We start from the raw sequence: 25,916 nt of genomic DNA on the forward strand, positions 1-25,916 counted from the left end.
GAATAACCCACAAAATTACAATTTTCTTATATTAGACAAAAGCGCCAAAAACATGCATTGGAGAAAAGATAGCCTCTTCAACAAATCGTCCTGGGAAAACTGGAAATCCATATGCAACAAAATGACATTAAACTCCTATCTCTCACTATGCACAAAACTCAAGTCAAAATGGATCGAGGACCTAGGAATAAAACCAGAGACTTTGCATCTAATAGAAGAAAAAGTAGGCTCTAATCTCCATCATGTGGGATTAGGCCCCAACTTCCTTAATAAGACTCCTTTGGCACAAGAATTAAAATAAAGAATCAATAAATGGCATGGACTCAAACTAAAAAGTTTCTTCTCAGCAAAAGAAACAATCTGTGAGGTGAATAGATACCCTACTTCTTGAGATCTAATTTTTACCCCTCACACATAAGATAGAGCACTAATCTCTAGGGTATATAAAGAACTCAAAATGCTGAGCACACTCACACACACACACACACAAAAAAAAAAAAAAAAACTCAATCAATAAATGGGCAAAGGACCTGAACAGACACTTCTCAGAAGATGATATACAATCATTCAACAAATATATGAAAAAATATTCATCATTGCTAGCAATTAGAGAAATGAAAATCAAAACTACACTAAAATTTCATCTCACTTCAGTCAGAATGGCAACTATTATGAATACAAACAACAATAAGTGTTGGCAAGGGATGTGGGGAAAAAGATACACTCACACAGTGCTCATGGGACTGCAAATTGATGCAGCCCATATGGAAAGCAGTATAGAGATTTCTTGGAATATTGGGAATGGAACCACCATTTGACCCAGCTATCCCTCTCCCCTGTCTATACCCAAAGGAATCAAAAACAGCATAATACAGGGACACGGCCACATCAATGTTTATAGCATCACAATTCATAATAGCTAAACTGTGGAACCAACATAGATGCCCTTCAATACATGAATGGATATAAACAATGTAGCATATATAGACAATGGAATATTACCCAGCAATAAAAGAGAATAAAATCATGGCATTTGCAGGTAAATAAGTGGAATTAGAGAAGATAATGCTAAGTGAAGTTAGCCAATCCCCCCCCCCAAAAAATGCCAAATGTTTTCTCTGATATAAGGAGGCTGATTTGTTGTGGGGTAGGGAGGGGGAGCATGGGAGGAATAGATGAACTCTAGATATGGCAGAGGGGTGGTAAAGGAAAGGAGTGATATGGGGTTAGAAATGATGGTGGAATGTGATGGACATCATTACCCTAAGTACATGTATGAAGACATGAATTGGTGTGAATAAACTTTGTATAAAACCAGAGATATGACCAATTGTGCTCTATATGTATAAGAATTTTAATGCATTCTTCTGTCATATATAAATAAAAAATGTGAATAAAAAAGAAGTAGGTAGAAAATGTGCAGCTACAAACATGCAATCTTTTATGAAAAATAATGAAATAGTGTGAATGTCAGGGAAGAATTTAGAAAGTGTTCAGATGGGACTTGGACCCTAGGAAACAGATTCAGAACTCTGACAGGTGGAGAAAGATGTAAATTTCAGTTGGGATAGTATATATCTTTATTCCAAGGCAGCAGAACCCCACCCCCAGGCCCTAGGCTCAGCCTCTAGCCAGCCAGTCCTAGTCATTTCCATAAGTCTTTTTTATATGCAGACCAGACAAAGAAGGCATATTGCCAACAGGTTACATAAGTGAGTACATGCTGACAAGCAAATGTTTATGACCCTGAGTACATACACTGAATCAAGGGGTTTATGACTTTAATAAAAATCTCAGCCTGCCCTTCTTAGGGCATATTCAAAATCAAGAAAGATTATTATTCACAGACCCTGAATCCTAATCAAGGAACTCCCAACATGGGACATGTGATTTCAGAACTGCTATGTATCAGTTTTTCCTTTTTATATTCTGTCCCCTGCCATTTTTGAGTAGAAATGTCAATAGAAGTTATTCTGTTCTTGTGTTACATTTGTATATTAGGGACAGATTTAATTATTTAATTTTACATAGCCACAGATGGAAAAGGCATACTCAAAAGAGTTATACCACAGTGTCTCACAGCTGGAGTTAATTTAGTTAAAAATACTTTGAACTGAACTCATACTATAATGGAGACCTTGGGAATGAATGTGGCATGCATTTGTAAAGGACATGTTACATTAGAGGATGGATGGTGGTCCTCTGTTTTTAAAATGCCCCTCAAAGATCTTACCTTCTCTTATCCATTTCTTTGAATAATGCACATCCCTGTTATATCATATGGCAGGATGGACCTAGAGACTTGCTTCTAAGAAGATCATTGCAAAATAACAGAATGTCACTTCAATATAGATTATAAAAGACAGTATCTTCCTTTTTGCTCCCCCGCTACCACCATTCTCTCTCCTTCTTTGATTGCCTCATTAGAAAAGAATTCATGGGAAGGAACTGAGTATGTCTTCAACCTAACAACCCTTGAGAAATTTAGGATGTTAATCCAAAAGCCTGCCAACATCACATGGAAGGTTTGTAAGTTGATTCATCTGAGTAAAACCTTCTGATGAAACTGGCTGGCACTTTAATTGCAGTCTCAAATGAAATCCTGGAGCAAATATCCTGAAGTTATGCCATGCACAGGAACTCTGTCTCACAGAAACCAAGATAATAAATTTATATTATTCAATTTCTTAAATATCCAGAAGTGCCATCTCTGGCTCACATGGTATGTACATGTTTGATTGTATCAGAAATAGCTATAAACTTTGACCCAGAAACTGTACACTTTCTCATTTTTCTCCATGATGGGTGAGTGATGAGGTTTCACACATCCTCACCAGCATTTGGTGTTACCACTAATTTTATTGTAACCATCCTGATGTGAGTATATTGATTGATATTTGTGGTTTTAATTACCTGTAATCCTAGCAGTTTAGCAGGCTGAGACAGGTGGATCGCAAGTTCAAAGTGAGTCTCAGTAAAAGCGAAGTGCTAAGCAACACAGTGAGACCCTGCTTCTAAATAAAATACAAAATAGGGCTGAGGATGTGGCTTAGTGGTTAAGCACCCTTGGGTTCGATCCCCAGTGCCCCACTCCAAAAAATTTGCATAATCTAATGGTTAATTGTATTCAACATTTGATTATGTAATTATTTACCATCAAAGCATGCTCAGAGAAATGTCCACTCATGTCCTTTGCCAATTTTCTGATAGGATCCCTTTTTTTTCTAATGTTCAGTATGTTTGTTTTTTAATTATTCCACATGCAAGATTGCAAATATTTTCTCTTATTCTCCAGTTGTTTATATTTTTTATTTGTTTTGGTAGAATGTTTTTTCTTGAATCACTTTCACATATAAAAATTTATACATAATTATATATCTAACTTGATGAGTTTAGAGATAACTATGCATCAATGAAACTATCACCACAATTTGTGCTATAAATCTTCCTATAACTTCTAAAAGTTTATAACTTCCAATATATGTTACTTAATTATTTATCTCATTGAAGCATTTAAAATGTTATTTTCCCTCTTATATATTATTTAAACATACATTCCATAACAATTATACTGAACTATTGATGTACAGGAGATCTCTAGGAATTATTTAACTTTTATAACCAAAACAATGTACCATTTGACTAATGTCTCCTTATTTTACCCATCCCTCAAATGTCTGGCAACTACCTCTGTGCTTCTGTGTTTGACTATTTAATATTTATTATGTAAGTGATATCATGTAGTAATTGCCAATTTTTTTCTGGCTTCTCATTTAACATATGTCCTCCAAATTCATTTGTGTTGTAGTAAGTAGCAAGAATCCCTTTTTTTAAGGCTGAAAAATATGCCACTGTATGTATGTATCACATTTTCTTCATCTATTCATCCATCAGTAGAAATCAGTAGAGTATTGAGAAAAAATATCAACAGTGAACATGGGAGTGTGCAAATATATCTTTGGAAACCCAATTTATATTCTTTTGCATATAAACCTAGTACTGGGCTAGCTGGAATTATATGGTAGATCTGTTTTTAGTGTTTGAAGAACCTCCATACAGTGTTCCATAGTGGCTGTATGAATTTACATTCCTACCAACAAGACATGAAGGTTCCCTTTTATCCACATCTTATCAAATGCATGTTATTTTTACTTCCTTCTTTATAACTATTTTAACAGGTGCCAGGTGATATGTCATTATGGTTTTAATTTGTATTTTTCTGATAATTAATGATTTTGAAGATTCTTTTATTTATCTGTTGGTCATTAGGATGTCTTCTTTTGAGAAATGCCTATTCAGATACCTTGCCTATTTTTAATTGGACTATTTGTTTTCTTACTAGTATTTGGATTGCTTATGTATTTTAAATATTAACCCTTTATGAGATGTATCATTTGTAAAAACTTTCCCACATTTCATAGAATGATAGAATGTTTGTTCACTCTTGATTATATCTTGATTTTGCAAATGCTTTATAGTTTCATATAATTTCATAATTTTTTTTTTTTTGCTTTTTGGCCTCTGCTTTTGAATTTACAGCAAAAAAATAATTGCCAAGCCAATGTTTTGGAGTCTTTTCCCATATTTTCTTTCATTAGTTTATAATATTTGGTCTTACACTTAAGTGTTTGATTCATTTAGAGTTGAATTTTTATAAACAAAAATCAGGATTGTGAGACAATTGTCTACTTTTATTTATCTACATATGAATATCTCATTTTCATAATTATTAATTGAAGCAACTGCCCTTTTCTCATTGTGTTCTTGGAAACTTTGCCAAAAATCAATTTACCATAAATGTGTGAATTTATTTCTGGGCTCCCTATTCTCTTCCATTATTCCATATGTCTGAACACTAATTTTTGTAATATATTTTGAAGTCAAATAGTCCAGTTTGGTACATTTTGCTTAAAGATCACTTTGATTAATTGGAATCCTTTTGGGTTCCATAAAAATTCAAAAATTTCACCTTCTCCATCTCCTTCTCCATCTCTTCCTTCTCATTCTTTTTCCTTATTTTCTCTTCCCTCTCCCCCTCCTGTTCCTCTTTCTCCTTTTACATGTTGGACTTCATCAGACATTAGAAGATTAGGTATTCCAGTCATTCTAATCTGACTTTGGGCCTGTCTTTTCAGAAATTCTAAGCAGGCTGCTTAGAGGGGTGGTGTCAAACTAAAAAGCTGCTTTACAGCAAAAGAAACAATCAAGAATGCAAAGAGACAGCCTACAGAATGGGAGATAATCTTTCTCACCTCAACCTCAGACAGACCATTAATCTCCAGGATATATAAAGAACTAAAAAATCATAGCACCAAAAAAAAAGGGAAGCAAACTAATTAGTAAATGGGCAAAGGAACTGAACTGGCTCTTCACAGAAGAAAAAATATGACTGGCTAACAAAAATATGAAAAAGTTTTCAACATCTCTAGCAATGAGAAAAATGCAAAGTAAAACTACACTGAGATTCCATCTTACTCCAGTCAGAATGGCAATTCTCAAGAATACAAGTAGCAATAAATGTTGGGGAGAATGTAAGCGAAAAGGTTCACTCATGTAGTGCTAGTGGGGCTCAAATTGGTGCAACTACTCTGGAAAGCAGTATGGAAATTCCTCAGAAAACTTGCAATGGAACTATCATTTGACCCAGTTAATTATCCCACTCCTTGTTATATACCCAAAGGACTTAAAATCAGCATACTACAGTGATACAGCCACATCAATGTTTATAGCAGCTCAATTCACAATAACAAAGCTTTAGAACCAACTTTTGTGTGCTTCAGCAGATGGATAAAGAAAATGTAGGAGATATATATATATATATATATATATATATATATATATATATATATATATAATATTAATCAGTCTTAAAGAAGAATGAAATTATGGATTTGCTGGTAAATGGATGGAACTGGAGACTATTATGCTAAGTGAAATAAGCCAATCCCCTAAAACCAAAGGCCAAATGTTGTCTCTGACATGCTGATGCTAACACACAATAAGGAGTGGGAGGAGGGAAGAATAGAAGTTCACTGGGGGATGAAGTGAAGGGAGGGGGGATAGGAATAGGAAAGACAGTAGGATGAATCAGATGTAACCTTCCTATATTTATATATGAAGACACAACTAGTGCAACTCCACATCATACACAACCTCAAGAATGGGAAGTTATACTCCATGTTCATTTATGTCTAAAAACTGCCACCATCACCACCACCACAACAACAAAAACAAAACAAAACAAAAAATAAGCAGCCTGCTTAATTTTTCTGAACGTATGGTCATTTCCAATATTTTACCACTGTATGGTGCCCATTCCAAGCTTACCACAAGTCTGCTGTTATATTGTCACTATTTCAGCATTAGAGGGCAGCTTTGACCCCAATCTGTATTTGGTGTGTTGCTCAGAATAAACCAGGGGAGTACCTAGAAAAGGTAGTACCAACCTGTGGTCAGGCACTACAGAATTCCTCTTGGCTTTGGACAGAATACTGTGAATGAACAATTCACAACTATCATAGGACACCCATATATGAGACCACCATCTTCACCAAGCTGTGCCATACATTGAGGCTACCACAACCCTGCAAGATCAGAGCAGAATGAATACCCACACTGCTAGGGGATGCTTATCATCGAGCAGCGTTTTTGCTGCTGTGACTAAAGGATCTAACCAGAACAATTGTAAGGAGGAAATGTTTATTGGAGAGCTCACAGTTTAAGAGGTCTAAGTCCACAGAAGGCTGGTTCCATTTCTTGGGGCTGGAGGTGAGGCTGAACATCAATGGTGGAGTGCATGGCAGAAGGAAGCAATTCGCATCATAGTGATCAAGAAGCAGAGAGAAAGACTCCACTCTCCAGATACAAATATATACACCAAAGCCATGCCCAAATTCCCACTCTTCCAGCCACACCCTACCACCTCAGTTACCACCCAGTTAATCCCTATCAGAGGATTAATTCACTGATTAAGTTAAGACTCTTGCAACCCAATCATTTTTCCTCTGAACCATCTTGCATTGTCTCACATGTGAGCCTTCAGGAGATACCTCACATCCAAACCATAACTAATATATTAAGGCAATATTACAATTGTATGCCAACATACATGATAGCTTTCATAACATGGTCTATATTAGAGAAGGATTTGCGTGTTGCTGAGAATAAAGAGTATTGATTGATGAAATAGTCTATATATGTCTGTTAAGTCTAAATTAGCAATTGTATTTTTTACTTCTATATCTTCTTTATTTAGATTTTGTTTGGAGGATCTACCCAGTAATGACAGAGGAATGTTAAATTTGCCCAGTATTATTGTGTTATGATATATCTGATTCTTGAAATTGAGAAGGGTTTGTTTGATACACATAGATGCTCCATTATTTGGGGCATAAATATTTACAATTCCCTTAAGAAGTATGAAATTGCCTTTTTTGTCCTTCTGATTAACTTTGGATTAAAGTCCACTTTATCTGATAATGAGGATAAAAACCCCTGCTTGTTTATGTGATCCATGTAAGTGATATGTTTTTTTCACATCCTTCCACCTTTAGTCTGTGGATGTCTTTGCTATGAGATAGTCTTTAGGAGATAGCATATTGTTGGATCTTGTTTTTTAATCCAATTTGCCAGTCTGTCTTTTGATTGATGAGTTTAGGTGAATAATGTTCAAGGTTATTACTGAGATATAATTTATATTCCCAGTCATTGGGTTTATTTCTAGCCTTTAAAATTCTATCATTATTCTGTATGTTAGGCATTTTCATTACAATGATCTTTGGTGTGTGTCTGTTGTAATTGTGTACCTTCGGGGTCCTGTAAACCTCTTGTAATATATATTCAATTTCAATCTTTAGGTTTGGGAAATTATCTGATATTATTTCATTGACAAGATTGTGCATTCCTTTGACTTGTATCTCCAAGCCTTCATTTTTCCCAGTAAATCCTAAATTGGGGCTTTTCATGCAATCCTGTAGTTCCTGGAAGCTCTGCTCATGGTTTCTTAACATCCATCTTCTCTCCATTATCAACTTTATCTTCAAGATTATGTATTTTGTCTTCATTGCCTGAGGTTTTGTCTGCCAAGATACCTAGTCTGTTGGTGGTGCTTTCTATCGAATTTTTAATTTGATTTATTGTTTCCTTCATTGTGAGGATTTCTGCTTGGTTTTCTTTTTCTGAATCTCTACCTCTTTATTGAAGTGATCTTTCACTTTCTCTATTTTTCTCTGATTTCACTCTTTGTGCTATCCTTGGCTGATCAGTTTAACATGTACATCCTAAACTCCTTCTCTGTCATTTTTCCACTGTGGTGTTGATGGATTCTGTTATTGGAGTATCTTCATTTGTTTTGGTTACTTTGTTTCCTTGCTTTTTGATGTTGTTTGTGTGTCCACCCATCTTACAGTATGGATCTGAGGCAGTACAGTTTCTACCATGTGGACCTATAGTGTCTGAAGTTTTCCAATACCTCACTGTTCAGGGGAGACAAGTAATAACAACCAATGTAAACAACATTACAAAATTAAAATAGTTTCTACTATGACATCTACAGTGTTAATTATCACAATGAATGTAAATGGCATGATCAATTATTGCCTCCAATAAAAATAGCAATTTTGCAAAGGCATTTATAATTTCAAATGGGGAGAGAAAGAAGTAAAAAATGAAAAGAGAATCAAGGAAAACAAGTCAGAGAAAAAATATAAAAATTAATTTTTTTCAAAAAATTAAAAATAAAAGAATATAAAACAAAACTAAAATATACCAATGGAACATCCTAGTTCACAAAAAACTAACCCATGAAAAATAACTGGGTTCAAAAATATTAGAAATGAGAAAAAAACAAATATGAATATGTATAAATGCCCAAGTACCATTAAGGTCAGAGTAAAGAAAAGAAGAGGAGAAAAAAAATCTCAATGAAAAGTTAAAAAACTATTTCCATTGAAATTCAAAAGATTCACAGCTTCTCTTCTCAGAAGGTTTAAGGGGGGTCATCTGGAGCATGATGCTCCACACTCTGGATTGTTGTGGTGAGAGAGGTAATCCACTAAGCAGAATTCCTGGAGGTAGAGTTTAGGCTTAGGTGGCCTCCAGGCTTTTCCCTGGAGGCCAGTTGGTCTAGAGATTTTAAATCAGCACACCTCCAGGGCTCAGTACTTGCCACTCCACACTGGAAGATTGTACTCCAGGGATCTCCCCGGGGTTCCATTCCTGTGGTGGAGCGATTCTGAGTTCCCTACATTACCTGTGGACCCCATGTTTCCTGGTTTTGGGTGTCAAACTCAGGTTTGCCAGGAATTGACTTCATCAATTGCTGACCCTGCACAGTGCCTGCAGAATGGTTCCTTCCTTTGCCCTCCACACACCACCAGGACCCATGGCGCTCCACATCATTTATTGTGCAGTGTGTATTTCAGGTTTGCTGGGATGCTCCATACCCAGACAGGCCTCTGGCCTCCCCCCAAAAGTGGATTCCTTTAATTCCCTTATCCCTCCACTATGCTCATGAAGAGACCACTCTGGCTAGTGTTTCAGCTGCAGTGGCTGTGCCACTGGGGATTTCTTTCTTATCAATTGATATGATCATGTAATTATCCTTGTTTTGAACTACAATTCTGTTTAATCCAAGTTGCCAAATTAAAAAAAAAAGTATGGAAGGTTTTTGATGCTGCTTGGGACTTTGATGTACTAGACCACAAGGAAAACAATAGTTTATGGAGATAGTAAATTGTCCCCTCATTCTACAAATAACTTATGTTGGTAGATATTAGGATGCACAAGTGATAAAATATACATGCAGAAATTAGGAAAACTGTTTTAAACAATGATTTTGATGATAACTACCTGGGATATGTATATAAGATTGCTCAGCACCCTGGTTATTTCAAGATTCCTTAATGATTGGGTTTCATTCTTAGCAGAATGAAAAGTATTACATTTGTCAAAGTATGAATACATTATTATAGGGGTATGATATTTGGTATGTATATAATATATTTTTCTTAGTTCATTTAGGTTTCTGTGGAAATACTTAAATGGAATAATTTATTTTTTAATTTGTTATTTTTAGATATACATGCCAATAGAGTGTATTTTGATACATCATACATACAGACATGGAATATAACTTATTCTAATTAGGATCCCAGTCTTGTGGTTATAATACATGATGTAGAGTTTCACTGGTAGTATATTCACATAAGAACATAGGAAAGTTATTTCCAATTATTCTTATTGTCTTTCTTATTCCCATCCCACCTCACTTCTCTTCATTCCCCTTTGTTTAATCCAATGAACTTTTATTCTTCCTTTCCTCTCCCTCTTATTATGTGTTAACATCCACATATCAGAGAGAACATTTGGCCTTCGGTTTTGGGAAACTGGCTTATTTAATTTAGCATGTTAGTCTCCAGTTCCATCTATTTACCAGCAAATGCCATAATTTTATTCTTTATGGCTGAGACATGAAGACCAATGGGACAGAATAGAAGACACAAAGACAAACCCACATATATAAAGTTATCTCATATGAGACAAAGACACTATAAACACACATTGGAGAAAAGTGTCCTCCATAACTAATGATGCTGGGAAAACTAGAAATCCATATATAATATAATGAAATTTAACCCCTTTCATCCTGCACAAAACTCAACTCCAAGTAGATCAAGAACATATGCATTGAACCAAAGACCCTGCACCTACTAGAATAAAATCTAGGCCCAACTTTCCATCATGTTGGTTTAGGAACTGACTTTTTCAACAATACTCCTAAAGCTCAAGAAGTAAAATCAAGAGTCAATACATGGGATAGTATCAAACTAAAAAGCTTCTTCCATAGTGAAGGAAACAATCAAGAATGTGAAGAGAGAGCCTACATAATGGGAGAAAACCTTTACCAAAATCTTTACCACATGCACCTCAGATAGAGCATAAATCTCCAGGATATATAAAGAACTCAAAAAATACCAAAAGTACAAATAACCTAATCAATAAATGGGCAAAGAGACTGAACAGGCATTTCACAGAAGAAGAAATATGAATAGTCAAAAAATATATGAAAAAATGTTCAACATCTCTAGCAATTAGAGAAATGAAGATTAAAACTACACTGACATTCCATCTCACTCCAGTCAGAATGGTAATTTTCAAGAATACAAGTAACAATAAATGTTGGCAAGGTTGTAGGGATAAAGGTTCACTAGTACATTGCTGGTGGGACTGAAAATTGGGGCAACCCCTCTGGAAAGGAGTTTGTAGAGTTTGGAGAGTTCCATTCCAACTTGGATTGCAATCACCATTTGACCCAGTTATTTCATTCCTTGGTATATACCCCATATATACTACAGTGATGCAGACAAATCAGTGTTAATAGGCCCCCACCTCTTGATACTACTCTATTGAGGATTAAGTCCCCAAATATAAATTTTGTGAGGATGCAAACACTCAGACAATAACTTTATATCTCTTGATCATATATTTATGTTCTTCTCACATGCTAAATACATTTATTGCATCCAAATATTCCCCAAAACCTTGACTTGTTTCAATATTAACTCAAAAGCCTAAAGTCCAAAAAGTTTCATCTTATCTAAATATTATCTAATTCAGATATGGATGAAACTCAAGGACCAGTTTATCCCGAGGCCTATTTCTCTCCAGCTGTGAACCTAAAAAATCCAACCATTTATGTGCTTCTCAATATATATTGGTGAGACAGGCATAGAATGTACATACTTACGAAGTCAGGAGAGCTACGTTATACTCTCAACTCTGCTTAGATATTTCTTTTGCCAAGTATCCCATTTCCTTACACAGAAATTTCACCATCTGCAGAGCATTGGGGCACAAATACAATTTAGTAATGTAGTTTGACACTTTATAAGGATCATCTTTCTCTTAGTTCACAATACCTTCTTCCATTTGACACGTTATCAGGATGAATATTATTATCATATCTCCACCAATATTCTGATCATAACCATTTAGATAATCTGAGAAAATTGAAACCATTCTTTAGGGTTTTCTTCTTCTTTTGAACCTTCGCCTGAATTACACTTAATGAATTGATAGGAGTATACGCTTTTTTCAGGCATGAACTTCCAAACCCTTCTATCCTTCTCCCATTACTCAGTTTCAAATTAATTCTACTTCTTTAGGTATTTGACATAGTAACATCTCATTGAGCAATATCAAATTTTGTCTTAGTTCATTAGGAATGATATAAAAATCATCTTAAACTGTTATTTTTAAACAACAGACACACATTGCTCATGATCTAGAGACTGAGAAGTTCAAGATCAAGGCAGGAGCAGATTCAGTGTTGGGTGAGGACTTGCTCTCTGCCTTAGTGATGGCACCTTCCTGTATCCTCACATGTTGGATATAGTGAACAAGCTCCCTCTAGCCTCTTATGAGGGCACTCATTCCATTCAAAAGGCACTCATTCTGCTCTCATGACCTAATCAGCTTGTAAAGGCCACCTTTCAACACGATCTCATTGGGGATTAGTTTTCAACATGGAAATTTGAGGGTCTGCAAACACTCAAACCACAGCACATTGCTATCTTGTTTAACCTATTTATATTTCTAAAATATCTGTAGGTTATTTTCTCCTTTGTTGTGAAGCAAACACTGATTATTTATAAAAAATGTTTTTAGACCCTGAGATTTTTAAAATATATTCTTTGTTCCTATTAAATGCATAGGATACAGAACTTAATGCAATTAGGGGATTCTTTTTAAAACTATTACCCAATACTTTTCATATATTACAAGATTAAAAATATTGCACCATGACTTTTCTTAGCACACAGCATATTGAGCACACAGATAGAAGGATAGTATTAAAGGACAGGAAAAAAATTCTGACATCATAGGACTCAGAAAATGTTGATAGTTTTTAAAATTTTGGATTTCCATTTTTCATGTGTTATCTAACTAATCAGAATTTCTGAGTGGATTGTAGGAATCTAGGATATTAATGGATTAATTGATATTAACCAAATATGTTCTATTGCAATATGTACACACATTTTAAGATAAAGTTAATTTAACTTTCATGTGCCTATGTGGTCTTTCATGCCCATATATTTCATATTTTTGTGCTACTAAAAATCTAACAAAATTGTTATGGGTTTTATCCAGAATTTTCTCCAAAGCCTTGTGTGTTGACATTTTTTTTCCTTGATGTGGTGGTGTTCAAAAGTGGGGCTCTTGGGAAATAATTGGAATAAGACCTCAGTGAATTAATCCGTTGATGGATTACTAATTTAATGGCAGTATTGGGTGGTGGTAGAAACTAGGCATTGGGCCTGGTTTGAAGAAGTAGATCACTACAGGTATGATCTGGAAGGGTATGTCTTGTCTCCTGACCCTTCCTACTTCTTTTGCTTCTGTACTCTCTTCCTCCACTGCCATCCTGGCTGCCATGAGGTGAGCATCTTTTCCCTGCCCTGCCCTTGCCTTGATATTCTGTCTCACCACAGGCCCAGAATAAATGGAATGGGCTTGACCTTGTTTGAAAACATTAGAAATTGTGAGCCAAGATAAATACTTACTCCTTCAAGTGTGTTTCTCAGGTATTGGTTCCCAGCAACAGAAAGCTAACTAATATACTACTTATATGTTAACCTGCATTTCATGAATGATTAATAATGGTGCTTTTCATTTGCATATTTTCTCTCATTTATCTTCTCTGAAGATATGTATATTCAAGACCTTGGACTATTTCTAATTGACTTGATTTTTAGTTTTAGAAGTTCCCTCTATACACTAAATATTAATACTTTATCAGACATATAATTTGCTAACAATTTTTTAGCATTCTATAAGTTGTCTTTTCAGTCTTTTGGTAATGTTTATAGATTCACAATTTTTTTATGTTTAATTTTTCATTAAATTCAATTTATTGCTGGGTGCAGTGGTGTCTGCCTGTCATCCTAGTGGCTTAAAAGGCTAAGGCAGGAAGATCGCCAGTTCAAAGCCAGCCACAGCAAAAACAAGGCCCTACACAACTCAGTGAGACCCTGTCTCTAAATAAAATACAAAATAGGGCTGGGGATGTGGCTCAGTGGTTGAGTGCCCCTGAGTTTAATCCCCAGTACCAAAAAAAAAAAATCAATTTATCTATTTTTGCTTTCAGTTGCTTGTGATTTAGGAAGTATATCTAATAAGTCATTGCCAGATCCAAGTCTTGGAAAGTTTTTCTCATATTTTCTTCTAAGATCTTTGTAGTCTCAGCTTCTATGTTTATATTTTTTATTCATTTCATGTTAATTTTGCATATCACATAAATATACAAATTCAGTCTCCTTTGTTTTTATATTAATATCCAGTTTTCACAACATTATGAAAAAGGCATTGATTTTCCCCATTGAATAACTTTAGTAGCCTCATTGAAAATCATTTGATCAGGTATAATATCAGTTATTTCTGGGCTAATTTATCTCATTGAGTTTATTTATGTTACTATTGTGACTTTGCTGTAAGTTGGAGTTTTGTTTTTAATCAGAAAGTGTGAGTCCCTTAACTTTTTTCTTTTATTTCAAGACCATTTTGGTTATTTGGCATCTCTTGAACATTCATTTGAAATTTAGGATGGGTTTTTCTATTTAAAAAATGTTATTAGGATTTTATAAGATTTGCATTCAATCTCTAAATTTCTGTGGGTGGCATTTTCATCTTAACAATGCTTTCAACACATGACATCTACTTACATATGTCTTCTTTATTTTTTATCAATGGTGTTTTAGAGTTTTTATTATACACGACTCTCTTCTTGGTTTTACATGATTATAAATGGATTTTAAATTTTCCTCCTTGGTTTGGCTCTTGCTAGTGTATAGAAATGCAATTGACTTTTGTATGCTAATATTTTATCCTAAAACTTTGCTAATTCATTGATAGTTGTATCAGGGGTGTGTGTGTGTGTGTGTGTGTGTGTGTGTGTGTGTGTGTGTGTCTGTGTGTGTGTGTTTCCATGTGCTTCTGTTTATGTATAATAGTTAAGTTTTTCTATTTTTTAGATATTCTGCACATAAAATCATGTTATCTATGAACAGAAATTATTTTACTTCTTCCTTTAAAATATGGATGTCTTTTCTTTCTTGTTCTTACCTAATTGCTATAGCTCAAAAAGCCAATAACATGTTGGGTATGGGAGCAAAACTGGGGTAGCATATACATCTTGTAATTCATTCATTAATTTTGAGGGGAAAAAAGCTAATTTTTACTCTTGTTTGCTAACCTCATATTGTGAATTACTCAATCACACTTTATGCTGATATTTTCCAAAAATATCCCTACAAAGCTAGTTAAATTAGAAAAAGGTAAGTGAGGCAAAAATAATCACATACCCAGATGACTAATTATTAATGGCTTACTCAAATGACATGACAAATCATTATCTAACTAATTATGCATAATGTAATGTTAACATATCATATATGAATATGCAAGTATAAATCCATATCATGTACAACCACAAAAATAGGAAGTTATACTCCATGCAGGTGTGAAATATCAAAATACATTCTACTGTCATGTATAACTAAAAAGAACAAATAAATTTTTTTTTAAAATGTTAACAATAAAAATACCACTGATATAAAATTCAGAATAATCCTAGCTATAGATATCAAAATCAATGACTATATATAATATTTACAGAAACCATGTGAAGGCAAGCCGCTCAGATTTTTTTTCTTGAAATTATGACTGCTGAGATTATTATATTGCAATATGAGAATTTTTGTACCAGAATCTTAAGCATGTGACAAACTATTTTTTTTTATTTTACATGAAACTGAGAATGATTATTTTATGTTTTATTTTAGTATTGTATAAATAAAACCTGCAGAGAAACCCATTTAATGAGATATAACTGTAATGCCACTAAAAAATGCAAAGGGAATGGGGTAAGTAACTTTTTCTTCAGTAATTCTAAATTTCATTTATTATCATGAGTAATTCAAAGTAAATAATTATCCTGTTTGAGGAGATTGAGGGTCTATGTTACTTTAAAACTAACTTTGCCTTTAAAACTGACCAAGATTATTATGAAAAAAATTGAGCTAATTTAACATTTTTAATTGGATTGTACTTGATGTTTATTTAATTTGTTATAAGCATTCACAACTTGTGAAAAACATTTATTCTTTTGTATACACAATAAATTAATATTTAACTTATGTTATGAACATTTTTCTCCCTCACATGCTTAATAATGAAAATGTATGGCTCTAAAATATTTTACAAAAATAATAAAAACATTAACATGCTAAGTATTTTTTATATTATACCTATGAAGAGGTTTCCAATAAAAAAACTTAGCCTCATTTGAAAAAAATAAATGTTTTTTATCAATTGTTCACCTATTTTAATCTATTAAGATAAATTTGTTGTACTTTTACATCACATATATTTTACAATTTATAATTTTGGGATTTTTGTTAATTTTCTAAAAGAAGATGAGTATATGATCCAGTCAATTATATATGGATGGACTAAAATTAATAAAATATATTAGCATTCAACTTTGTAATTTTTAAATTGTTTTGATGCTGAAGAAATAAAATGCTGCCACATTGTTATTAATCTGTTATGAACTGTTAACAAGGAAATAACCATGTTCTGGTTTTCACTTTCAGTAACAATGTTTTCCATGATTGGTTGCATCATTTTGTCCAATTTTCTGTTTTAATCATTCAATCTTAATATTTTTATAAAATCTCAAATCAATGTTATCATTGTGAAGTTTGATACTTTGCTTTAATCAGATATAAAATGTTTTCTTAAAAGAGTACTACAACTGTTATTTTACTTAGGCATTCTAGATGTTTTCATTTTGATGAAATATGTAATATGAAAAGGACATTCATTAAGAAAGTCTGTAAGTTAAAACTTTTCTATTAATTTTTGTTTATACTTTTTTGTGAATGCTATATTCCACAGTAGAAATATTTAAAAATAAAACTCTTCAAAAATAATTAATTAACTAAAAAGTTACTGAATTTAGGAAAAGCTATGTTTATACCCCAATGCCAGATTTCAATGGACTGCTCTATTGTTTTCATTTTCAGATCAGTTTTATTAGTACATAAGTACTCAGAAATAGTGCACATTATTGGTCTTCAAGTGTGTATAATGACTTGTATCCATGATGGAATATCATACAGCACAGTTTCACTGCCCTACAAATGTCCTGTGCCACAGCTTATGTTTTTCCACTATCCCTCCAAACTTCAATTATATTTTTACTATCTCTTAGCAACATTTATCTAAAATTCTTTCATATCTTTCCATGACTTTGTAGCTGACTTTCTTTATTGCTGAATATATTTTATATTTCAATTATAAAATATTGACAATTATAGTCTTATTCTTGTTTCATTAATGGTATACTTTTTTCTTGACTAAATTCCCTAGAAATTTATCATTTCATTACTCTGAAAATTAGTAATTCAGGCATCAATATTAGAAAGGAAAAGAACAGAGTACTAAATTCAAAGTTTTATTATGCAAATGAATATAAGTGGTGAATATACTTATATTGTCCTCATAGTGAAAGAAATGATTTTACAACTTCACATTTTACTTTAATGTTTACAGAAGATTGGTTAAATGCTTTTCATATTAAAGAAAATAATCCTTATATTTCAATTCACTATTTTTATATAAATCAATGCTAAATTTTGTCTGAGTTTTTAAAATATCTGTTGCTCTTAACATATAAATTCTCTTTTTTAATCTATCAAAGCATGTTTTAGTCAGCTTTTAGCTGATGTAACTGAAAGACCTGACAATAACAATTTTAGAGTAGGAAAAGTTTATTTGGAGGCTCTCAGTTTCAGAGGTCTCAGTCCATAGACAGCTAGCTCCATCCCTGGGGGCTTAAGGTGAGGCAGAACAGTATGGTGGAAAGACATAGCAGAGGGAAGCAGCTCACAATGATGATCAGAAAGCAGAGAGAGAGACTCCACTTACCAGATACAAAATATATACCCTAAAGGCATGGACCCTAGGATGCACCTCTTCCAGTCACACCCTACCTACATTCAGTTAATCCCATGAGGGGATTATTTCACTTATTGGGTTAAGCTTTCATAACCCAATCATTTCTCTTCCAAACTTTCTTGCATTGCCTCAGACATGACCATATCTCCTGGCCCCCCACAGCTGATTATCTCACAATGTAAAATATATTTAGTCCATTTTCAAGAGTCCCCATAGACTAAATAGTTCCAAAATTCCCCAAAAGACACCTGTGAGACTCAAAGCTCACATTGTGATCTCCTGTAAAAATCAAAAGCAATTTACAAGTATCCAGTATATAAAAGTACAGAGTAAATATTGTCATTCAGAGAAATAGGGAGATAGGAAAAAGGGAGGGGACCAAAGCGAGACAGAAATTCAACTGGGCAAAGAAGTTCTTCAGATCTGTGTCCAGCATCTGGAGTACGTGGTATCATGATATTTTCATCAAAGGCTTTTGTAGCTCTGACCCTCTGTTTTTGTTGATTGCAGCCCACATGGCTTCTCTTTTGGCTTGTCTATGCTCAATTCCCAACAGATTGTTTCACTGTACTAGAGTTTCTTAATCTTGGGGCTCCCCACTCCCGCTTTGGTTTCCTCCTCATTTCTCCATGCATTGCCCTCTCTGGGGCTACACACAAGGACTCCAAACTTCGTGCACATTGTCTGGCCTCCAAGGCCTTCCTTTGAAATCTTAGTGGAAGCCTCTAAGTCCCGCTAACTCCAGCATCCTGTAATCCTGCAGAACCAGGATTGTTGCTGAGGTCTGCCATCATTTTGAGCAGTAGGCAAGCCTCTAGGGATCACAGCTGCTGCATCCTGGGCAGCTGAGCATGAGTACAAAAAAAAAAAATCCTAGGCTACCCAGTGCAAGCAAGTCTCCCCATTGGTCTCTTCTCAAAGGAATTTTTACTTTTATTCCCTTGAACCTGAGATGAGTGTGGTCTTGCCAATTCCTGAGATGCCCTTAAGCTATCTTTCATATCTTCAGCAAAATATTTAGCATTTCTTTAGTGGCAGTAATGTCTTTAACAACTGCAACTTCCTTGGCCTCAGTTTTGCTCCCACTTTTCAAGTCTAATTTTTAAAAATCTTTCTGCTGTGCTTTCTGTTCCTGATTATTACAATAAATTTGGCTAAAAGCTGCCAGCAATAATCATTCCACTGCCTGAATACTAAGTTGCCTAGAAATTTCTTCTGCCAGATTAAGAAGTCCATCACTTTTAAAATTAGCTTCACAGAAAATCTCAGGACACAGGCAAAATGCATCAGCCAGAGCATAACACAAATGGGCTCTAACCCAATTTCCAATAGACTCCTCCTTCTCTGAAACTTCTTAAGCCCTGTCTTTATTGTCCATAGTCTGATTGGCATTCTGGTCTTCTGAGCTTCCACCAAAATTGCTCATTAAGCGCCACTTACAACAATCTAAGACTTTTCCAGCTTGCATCAATAAACTTGCCAAAATTCCTCCAACAAATTCCAAAGAATTCCAAAAGCTTGTAAACCACATGGTCAGGTTAGTCACAGCAAGGATCCCACTCTCAGTACCAATTTCTGTTTTAATCAGCTTTTTCATTGCTGTTACAAAAGAACCTGCCAAGAACAATTTTAAAGGAGAAAAAGCTTGGGCCTCAGAGTTTCAGAAGTTTCAGTCCATAAACAGCTGAATCACCTGCCTTTGGTTATCACTCAGTTAATCACCTCAGGGGATTAATTAATTGAATGGGTTAAGGATCTCATAATCCAATCATTTGTTCTCTAAACTTTCTTGAATTGTCTCACACATGAGTTTTGGGGTGACATCTCCCATCCAAACCATAACAATGCATGGATAAATTAACTGAGTTTTTAGTTAGATATCATCTTTCAATTCCCAGAATTAAACCATTCATGATCTTTTCAATTTTTGAATATTTTGTTTGGTACAACTGTTAAAATTCTATGAATGCTATTTATCATAAGTTTAATATGTTGTACTTAATGTCTTTGTTTAACATGTTTTACTTAATACCAATATCAAGGTTATGCTATGTTGCTGGTGCTTCTTATATATTTTCTATAGTACCTTTCAAAACTTGTAGACATTTTCAGGACAGTTTATAGTTCGGAGAAAAAGTGCCATGTAAGGACAGTTGCTATATGTCCCCTTTTCTCTCCCTGACCCCATTTTTGCTATTATTTATATCTTTGTGTCTTGCCTTAGTATGGTATAGTTGATATAACTCATATGTCATCTTTATACGGGATTATTATCTAGGTTCCCCATAGTTTGTATTAAGATCAATGCTTTTTAGTACATATTATGGGTATTCAAATATATATGACATGTATTCATCATGATGATGTCATACAGAATAGGTTCCCTGTCCTAAATATATACTATATGACATACTACACATTTCCTATAGCCTTTCAAACTCCAATGATCTTTTTACTATCACTTAGCAATATTTAATCTAAGATTCTCCATATTTTTTTAGTGGCTTTATAGTGGATTTCCTTTTGTCACTGAATAGTATTCCATTATACAAAGGTAGCACAGTTTGTTCATTTCTCCATGAAAAGACTAATTTGTTTCTTCTAATTTTAGATAACTATTAATAAAGCTACTATAATTACTTAGGTGCAGGTTTTTGTGTGGATGTAAATTTTCAAATCTGTTTGGTAAACAAAAAGAAGCACAATTACTTGTTTGTATGGCAACTTGTTTGGTTTTGTAAAGAATTGCCAAACTATCTTTTAAAGTGGCTCTACCTCATTTCTATAAAATATGAATGGGAGTTCCCATTGATAGATATCTTCACCAACAATTGATGTGTTGGATTTTAACTGTTCTAATTGCTGCGTAGGACTAACTGGTTTTCATTTTAATTTATCATTCCTTAATGATATAATTTTGATCATTATTTCATAAGCATTTTCACCATCTACCTATCTTCTTGATGAAGTATCTGTTATATTCTTTGCCTCTTTAAAAAAAGGAATTTTGACATTGTTGAGTATTAGTTCTTTGTATATTTTGGCTCAGTCCTTTATTAGATATGTCATCTTATACATATTTTCTTTCAGTCTGTGACTTTTGTTTCCTTGAATACCATTCACAGAACAGAGAGTCAGTTTTAATGAAGCCCATCTATTTGTATTTTATAGAATAATAAGTTTGGCATTATGTCTGAAAGCCCCCATCATCAAAGTCAATGTCACTAGATTTTCTTCTACATTGTCTTCTAGGAGTTTAATGACTTTTAATTTTACTTTTAAGTCTATGATCCATTTTAGAGTGATTTTCTTCTACATTGTCTTCTAGGAATTTAATGACATTTCATTTTACTTTTAAGTCTATGATCCATTTTAAAGTTGTATTATGAAAAACATAATGATTTATATCGTGCTGAGGATATCTAGCACTATTTGTCAGAAAATCATGGAAAAGAAAATTACATTTACTTCTTTATCAAAGAATATATTTGATTTCTATTTGAACATATTTATTTGGATCTAATATTAGATTCTCTCCTGTTATATGTATTTATTTATTTTTATTCTACTGCTAATGCTACACTTTTTGTGATTAATGTAGCTTTATAGTAAATCTTGTTGTTGGGTCAGCAAAGTGGTCCATCTTTGTTCTTCAACATTGTGTTGGCTAATCTGTCTTTTGTCTTTACATGAAAACTTTAGTTTGAAAAATCAGTTTGTCAATATCCAAATTAAATCAACTGGGATTTTGTTTAATGTAGAGATCAAATAAGAAAGAATTGATATCTTCGTAATATAGAGTCTTTTTTCCTTTGGAACATCCCTACATTTATGTAGATCTTTCAGATTATTTAATTAGAATTTTATGGCTTTCTAACATAGATCATGAAGATAAGTTACCCAATTTATAAATAAGAATGCCATTTTGTTCCAGGACAAATTGTATTATATTTTTAATTTTAAATGTCAATTGCTTTTTGCTCTATATAGATAAGCATTTGACTTTTGTACATTAATATCACATTATGTAAACTTGTCATAATCACTTGATAGTACTGGTATACTTTCACTGACTTTTTTAGGTTGTTCACACAGATAATCATGATATTTAAGAACAAATACATTTTATTTATTTCTTCCCAATTTTTAAATATTTCATTTCCCTTTCTTATTGCATTTTGTAGAACTTATAGTGCAGTGCTGTAAAGGAGCAGTAAAGAGAGATATGTTTGCATGGCTTCCAATATTACCAAGAAAGCCTCTGATTTTTTTTTTTTACCATTGTGATGTTAAGTGGAGGAATTTTTTGTAGATGTTCTTTCTCAGTTTGAGGAACTTTCTCTCTATTCCTCATTTATTTGTTGAGAGAAGGCAGAAAGTATATTTAATCATGCCATATATGAAAAAATCAAGTTTTGGAAACAAAACCCCCATCTAAAGTGTTTGAAATTAGAATAGCAATTAATTCCCCTTCAGAAATTTCTAATTCATTGAATGGGGCATACATGGGCTTCTAGGATGTTGGTGGCATAATATTACTTCAGTATATCTCAGTTAGTTATGCTTTTCTGTTTGAAAATTAGCTGAACTGCATACTTATTATATGTTCAAATTATGGTCTTATTATTTAATAGCATATTTTCATAAAAGTTTTCATTTATAATATCAGAAAAACAAGAGGAGTAGATTATTATTGCATCTGACACTAGAAAAAAACTATAAAACAAATAATTTAAAATATTGAAAATGTATATGAAATGGCAGAATTGTTGGAAAACTTAAGAAAATAATCTTAAGAGAGAAAACTAACTTAAGAAAATAATCACAAATAATTTGTGATTATTGAAAAAAACTGTAATCATTTGCCTTATTATAATAAAGTAGATCCAAGTGGCTCCCACAACAAATTATGCCAAACATATGAGAAGAAATGATGCCAACTTATGAAAATTTTCTATTATAGATTTCCAGTTTCTAGTCTGGCATGTGAGCAACTTGGAAGTCAAACACTGCCATCCTCATAATAAGAAAAAAAGCCAAATAAACTAACAACCAGCAACACTTTTTAGATCCATCAGAGAATGGTCACAATGCCAACACTGCCCTCAAAATTGTAAATTCATAAATATGGATACAGAAGTTTAGAACAAATCCACAGACAGAAAACTCCACAAGAATCCATGCTGGAGTAGCAAAATCTAAAATATAGTTAATGGATTGCTTGGGACTAGTGTAGACAAGTTTAAGAGTGAAAAATCACACAGGGACCCAGTCTTAGGAGGGATTCCTACACTTTCATGAGTTTTACCACCTGGGGACCAATCAGATTCTGATAGTGAAGATTAGAAAGCATGACCTGTCTTCCCCCACCATGATTCCAGCATGGGGAGGAAAAAGTAGTTATGGTGAAATATACTCCAAGAATTGTGTTTTATGAATGAACTGACACTGAAAGTAAAATATTTCATCAGCACCTAAATGACTTGAGTTTAACAGATCCTAACTTGAATGAAAGGAAATACCTAATTTCAGAATTCTCCAACTTAAAACAGAAAGGAAATATTCACTCAACTAAAATACACTCAAACATTGTACCTGGGGTAACAGAAATGCTCACATTGAACGTTTTTAAGGACTAGGGTTGTGGCTCAGTGGCAGTGCACTTGCCTGGCATGTATGAGGCACTGGATTTGATTCTCAGCACAACATATAAATAAATAAAATAAAGGTCTACCAAGAACAACAAAAATATTTTTTTTTTAAAAAAGAACTTTTTTAAAACTCCTGCATAGGGTAAGAGGAATTTCTAATTCCTGATCCCACTAGATTTCCTGTGGCATGAATTGCAGTTTGGCTGCAAAATATGTCCACATGTCAGATCATAGGGTCATAAGCTCATTAACAACCAGACACCTAAGGTTAAACTACAGAATGCTTGTTTCTCCATATTTTTTTTAACCACAACAAAGAACTCTGTAAAGTAGAATACAACTAAAAAATAAAACTGCATGCCTTAGACCTTGTTTGAAAAATTTCTAAGGTAACTCAAAGATAATAGAGGAAACAAAAAAGAAGAACAAGAGAGGAAATTATAGCTACTGACACCTATGTCAATACAAGACAGTAAACAATTCTTAAATTCTAACACAAAAAAATATTTGATCCAGTTTGTTGTTTTACTTATAATATATATATCCAACTTTCAATAATAAATTACAAGGAATGTTAAAAGATGAAAAACACAACTTTAAGAGAAATAACAAGGAATAACAAGGGCCAGAACTCAACTGGATGAAAGATCAGAATTATCAGACTGGGTTTTTAAAACAAATATGTCTCAATATGTTGGGGGAAAGTGGAGAAAGCATGCAAAAACAGATGGATAATGTAAGCAAAGAGATTGAAATCTAAGAAATAATTAAAATCAAATACTAGAAAAAAGAAAAAAAAATCTAACTTAAATGAAGAATGCCCTGGGTGGGTTCATCAATAGATTGAACGTGGTTGAAGAAGTGATTGGTGAGCTTGAGGAAATGTCCATAGAAATTTCAAAAACTAAAATGTAAAAAGGAAAAAAAAACTAAAAAGTCAGGAAAAAAATTCTAAGGATTGTGGGACAATTTAAAACATGTTTTTATGATTTAGACATGATTGTGTTCCCAAAAACTTCATGTGTAAGACAATGAAAGAAAGTTTAGTGATGAAATTATCGGGTTATGAAAGTCTTAACCTAATCAGTGCATTGATCCCCTGACAGGGATTAACTGGATAGAAGCTGTAGGCAGGTATGTGACTGGAAGAGGAGTGAGTGGGTCATTAGGGGCATGCCTTTGGGATATATATTTTGTCCATGGTAAGAGAAGACTCTCTCTCTGCTTCTTGATTCCCACATCCTAAGCTGCTTTCCTCTTCCACACTCTTTCATCATGATGTTCTGCCTTACCTCTAGCCCAGAGCAATAGAACTAAGAGTTCTGAAACTGTAAGTCCCCAAATGAACTTTTCCTCCTCTAAAATGTTATTGACGCAGTTTCTCGTCACAGCAGTGAGAAGTACTGAGAAATGGGGCCATTGCTATGACTAACCTGACCATGTGGTTTAAAAGCCTTTGGATCTGGTTTGTGAAGGAAGGAATTTTGAGAGGTAAAAACTGGAAAAGCTTCAGATTGCATAAACAGAGCTTAATGAGCAATTATGGTGGGAGCTAAAAAGACCAGAATGCTGATAGGACTATGAACAGTAAAGACTGGGTTCAAGAGTGTTGAGGGGAAAAAAGACTCCACTGAAAATTGGACTAGAGACCATTCATATAGGGTTCCGGCTAAGAAGTTGTCTGCACTTTTCCCATATCCTGAGACTTTTCCTGAGGCTGAATTAAAGGTGATGAACTTCTTAATTTAGCAGAAGAAATTTCTAGACAGCATAGCATTTAGGCAATGGCATGGATATTACTGGTGGCTTTTAGTCAAGTATACTATGACAATCAGGAGCAGAAAGTAGAGCAGGGAGATTTGAAAAACTTGGAGTTTTCCCAGAAAATTGCAAGTAAAACTGGGGTTAAGGAAGTTGTGGTTGTTAAATGGATTATAGTCACTAAAGAAACACTGGATACTTTACTTAAGAACAATAAGAAAGATGTCTTGAGGGAAACTCAGGAATTGACAGACCACACCTATCTTAAGCTCAAAGGTATAAATGTAAAAATTCTTTTTGAGAAGTGATCAATGGAAACTGAGACTTCTTAAACCATGAGCCTCCAAATCAACTTTTCTTCTTCCTCCTCCTCCTCCTGAGAGAGAGAGAAAGAGAAAGAAGACAATGGTACACCCTGCTTGCACAGGGGTCCTAGGAAGTTATTTCACTATGTTTAGTCACCTAGGCACTCAGAGCCTACTG

At 33.8% G+C, this 25,916-nt stretch overlaps 1 protein-coding gene across 1 annotated transcript in view; it reads left to right on the forward strand.

Annotated features, from left to right (window-relative positions):
• Positions 1 to 25,916, forward strand: part of ADAM18 (ADAM metallopeptidase domain 18) — a gene marked incomplete at both ends in the record, with an annotated part of 136,663 nt that overhangs the window by 86,189 nt on the left and 24,558 nt on the right. The window contains one exon of the mRNA XM_081269702.1: positions 15,843 to 15,923. Coding sequence (XP_081125828.1) covers positions 15,843 to 15,923 — 81 coding nt within the window. The remainder of the gene's footprint in view (positions 1 to 15,842; positions 15,924 to 25,916) is intronic.

This window comes from Spermophilus citellus (assembly GCF_964194105.1).
Source record: "Spermophilus citellus genome assembly, chromosome: 16".
NCBI classification, from domain to species: domain Eukaryota; kingdom Metazoa; phylum Chordata; class Mammalia; order Rodentia; family Sciuridae; genus Spermophilus; species Spermophilus citellus.